The sequence below is a fragment of the Phytophthora parasitica genome, assembly GCF_000247585.1.
Source record: "Phytophthora parasitica INRA-310 unplaced genomic scaffold supercont2.72, whole genome shotgun sequence".
Lineage (NCBI taxonomy): Eukaryota > Oomycota > Peronosporomycetes > Peronosporales > Peronosporaceae > Phytophthora > Phytophthora nicotianae.
Window position 1 is genome coordinate 7218 of NW_008649058.1, and position 2816 is coordinate 10033.

The following is a 2816-nucleotide window of genomic DNA, read 5'->3' on the forward strand; positions in this document are numbered from 1 at the left end:
ACCTTAAGTCCTGTACATTTTACCTAGAGGCTGTCAAGAGTGGCCAAGTACAGCCTCCTCAAGCTACCCAGGTTTCCCACAGTGTGATTAACGGTTTCAAGCGCCAAGTGGACCAAGAAAATCAACGAGAAGTAGCATCTTCGGCTAGTTCCGACAAGCGCCAGCGCTTCATTCGCGAATACGTTGACACTGTATTCACGGAAGACAAACATGAAGAATTCGAGCGTCTTCTTATCCAGTTTCAAGCCGACAACTGCCTGCTCGATCGATTTATTGAGAAAGGATCTACTATACGTCTTTTTACTTTTCTGAAAAGAGCCTGTACTACTGCTCTACCGAAGAGAAAAGAAATGGGGAAGATTTTGGAAAAGTACAACCAAGTCGAAGAAGAAGAGCAGCATGCTGCTCTAAGAAACCGAATGGAGTTCAGTGGTGGACGCGTTAACTTTTTGTCGGATGTTTGGCAAAACGTTGCTAAAATGCACTTACTTGGGTGTATGTTAGCTTTACTTGGTACTATCTTGACTTTTGGCCTATTTAAGACTGGGCCAAGGCATGATGGTGTTGCGATCGGCGAGCAAATGGAAAATGTGATGGAGAACGTAACTGAAAAGGGCTGGGAAACCGGTGCTGTTGTAAGTGATGATGCCGGTCAATGTCGCCGGGCGCGCTGCATTCTAGCGCTCCGGTGCCCGCGTATTGCGTTTATTCATTGCTTTGCGCAGGATATAAATAACTTGGTGAAAGCTGTTTTAAACTCGGCTTTTAAAATACTGACGAAGAAAGCATCGCTCGCGACTGCGACACTGAATGGATCGTCGTCGAAGTGGCTGGTTCGTGCTCAAGCCGTAATTTTGGCTATTTATGGCAAGCAATTGGGCTTTATCAATCTCTGTGAAACACGTTGGAATAGTATGCAAGGCTGCTTTGCACCCCTCTTGCGTGTTAGAAATGCACTTCACCAATTTTCGGTTAGGTACATCGATGACCCCGAGTTTCCAGAAGGTCTCAAGATTTTTGGTGATACAAATTTCTGGGAGAACTTAAAATCTGCCGAAGAAGTTATCAGACCTCTCTCAAACGTTTCCTACAAGTTAGGGCGCGATGAGAACACGCTTGCAGATGTAATTGTCTCTTTCCGAGACATATATCGTGGATTTTTGGGAAACTTGGTCAATTTGGATTTAGTGGCGCCTGTGGAGGAACAATTGCTGAAGTGCGAGCAGCCTTTGATACTGTTAGCACTATTCTTACATCCTCGTCACGATTGTGTTGCCGTCGCAATACATTAGGTAGAGCCTCAACTGCGTCTTCCAGAGAGACTATGTGGATACGGCATTTACTTTTATCGCCGGTACATCGCTAAAAACGATGAGGAGGATATTGAGAGCTTGCTAGTTGACTTTCACTAGTGGTATCGCGGTAGTTTCGTTGATCAGGCACTAGTTCGCTTTAATGGAGACGTCGGGCAATTCTGGAGCTTTGCAGCAGACGTCAAACGCGAGTCAAAACTACCGAAGCTTGCGGCAGTGATTCTTTCAATCGCCGTTAACACTGCAACCTGTGAACGATATTTCTGCGAGCTGGCTGCGATTCATACTGCAAAGCGGAATAGGATGAACCCCGAAAAAGCGCGCAAGTTTTCCCTTGTTCGTCAAGCAGTTCGAAACCTCGACAGAGTAGAAACGGAAGGGATGGAGTCCATGGAGCTCAAACGTATTGTTGATGCCACTGAAAGAAAGCAATTTGGTAATTGTGACGCGACCCCAGCTGTTACCATGGAGGAAGCTGAGGAAAATCATTTAGTCGAGCACCAAGAAAATACCTGGGCTTGATACCCCCGAGTACTGGCAGAGCGTGTTTGATGTCCCTGGTGAAGAATCCTCAGATTGGGACGGCAACTTCGACGAAGAGAGTGACTATGAAGCATCTGAAGATGAGCAAAACCGAGAAGTCGATGAGCCCGTATACAACGGGTTCGATGAGGTCATCCCACTGCCAGATAAAAGAGAATTTCCTCGGACTAACGATCCATCCTTCCCCCAGGAGACAAGGTTGACCGGTGTCCGCGGCCAAAAGTTCAGCCTCAAGACACTTTTCTCTTCGGACAAGACGTTTGTTTTGGTCCCTTACATGTCGTAATTTCAGTAATAGCCTTGAATTGCTTGTACGTTTGCCTGATAAGTGGTTTCAATTTCTCGAATCAATGTTGCTTCGACAACAGGGCGTGAACACTTCACCAATCATGCGTTGGTCGCGATATTTGAGGGCGAGTCGGGCAGAGAGAGCAAGTCCAGCTGCGAGTGCGACGCCAGCACCGAGGACACGAGCACCAAGAGCGGCGAGTCCGGCAGCGAGAGCAAGTCCAGCGTGAGAGCTAAGGAGGTATTGTCGACCGTTTATCTTCTTTATCCGGTTTGCTTCAAGACTGAATCGCTCATTTGCTTCCCTTCCTCTTCTTGGTCTGTCTGCTTTTTAGTCATGAAGAAGGCCGTTGGTTCCGCTGAGAAGACCTTGCAGGTTGGATGGAATCTGGATTCCATCCATAGCCTTCTCGGGAGAGCGACTGTCCGGAATCGTCCGGATAATACGAAGGAGCACTTGCAACCGTCCGGATTTAAAACAAATCGCGGCTTGTTATAAAGTCGCGGCACAATCCAACACTGGTGAGACAGAGTGGGAAATCTGATATATATTAGAGAGGCCAGCTGATGCCTGGGTATTCTAGGTTTTATGTACTTTTTTTTCCTTCACGGACTGTATAATCAACTGGGTGGTAGATATTGTGCCAGAGGTCGTAAGCGCAAATTTCTGAT

At 47.0% G+C, this 2816-nt stretch overlaps 1 protein-coding gene across 1 annotated transcript; it reads left to right on the forward strand.

Annotated features, from left to right (window-relative positions):
- Nucleotides 1-1725: 1725 nt before the first annotated feature.
- Nucleotides 1726-2059, forward strand: PPTG_17758 (hypothetical protein; the record flags this gene model as incomplete). Its single annotated transcript, XM_008915540.1, has 3 exons — nucleotides 1726-1749; nucleotides 1807-1976; nucleotides 2047-2059. The coding sequence occupies 3 exons, from the start codon at nucleotides 1726-1728 to the stop codon at nucleotides 2057-2059; spliced, it is 207 nt and encodes a 68-aa protein (XP_008913788.1).
- Nucleotides 2060-2816: the final 757 nt, after the last annotated feature.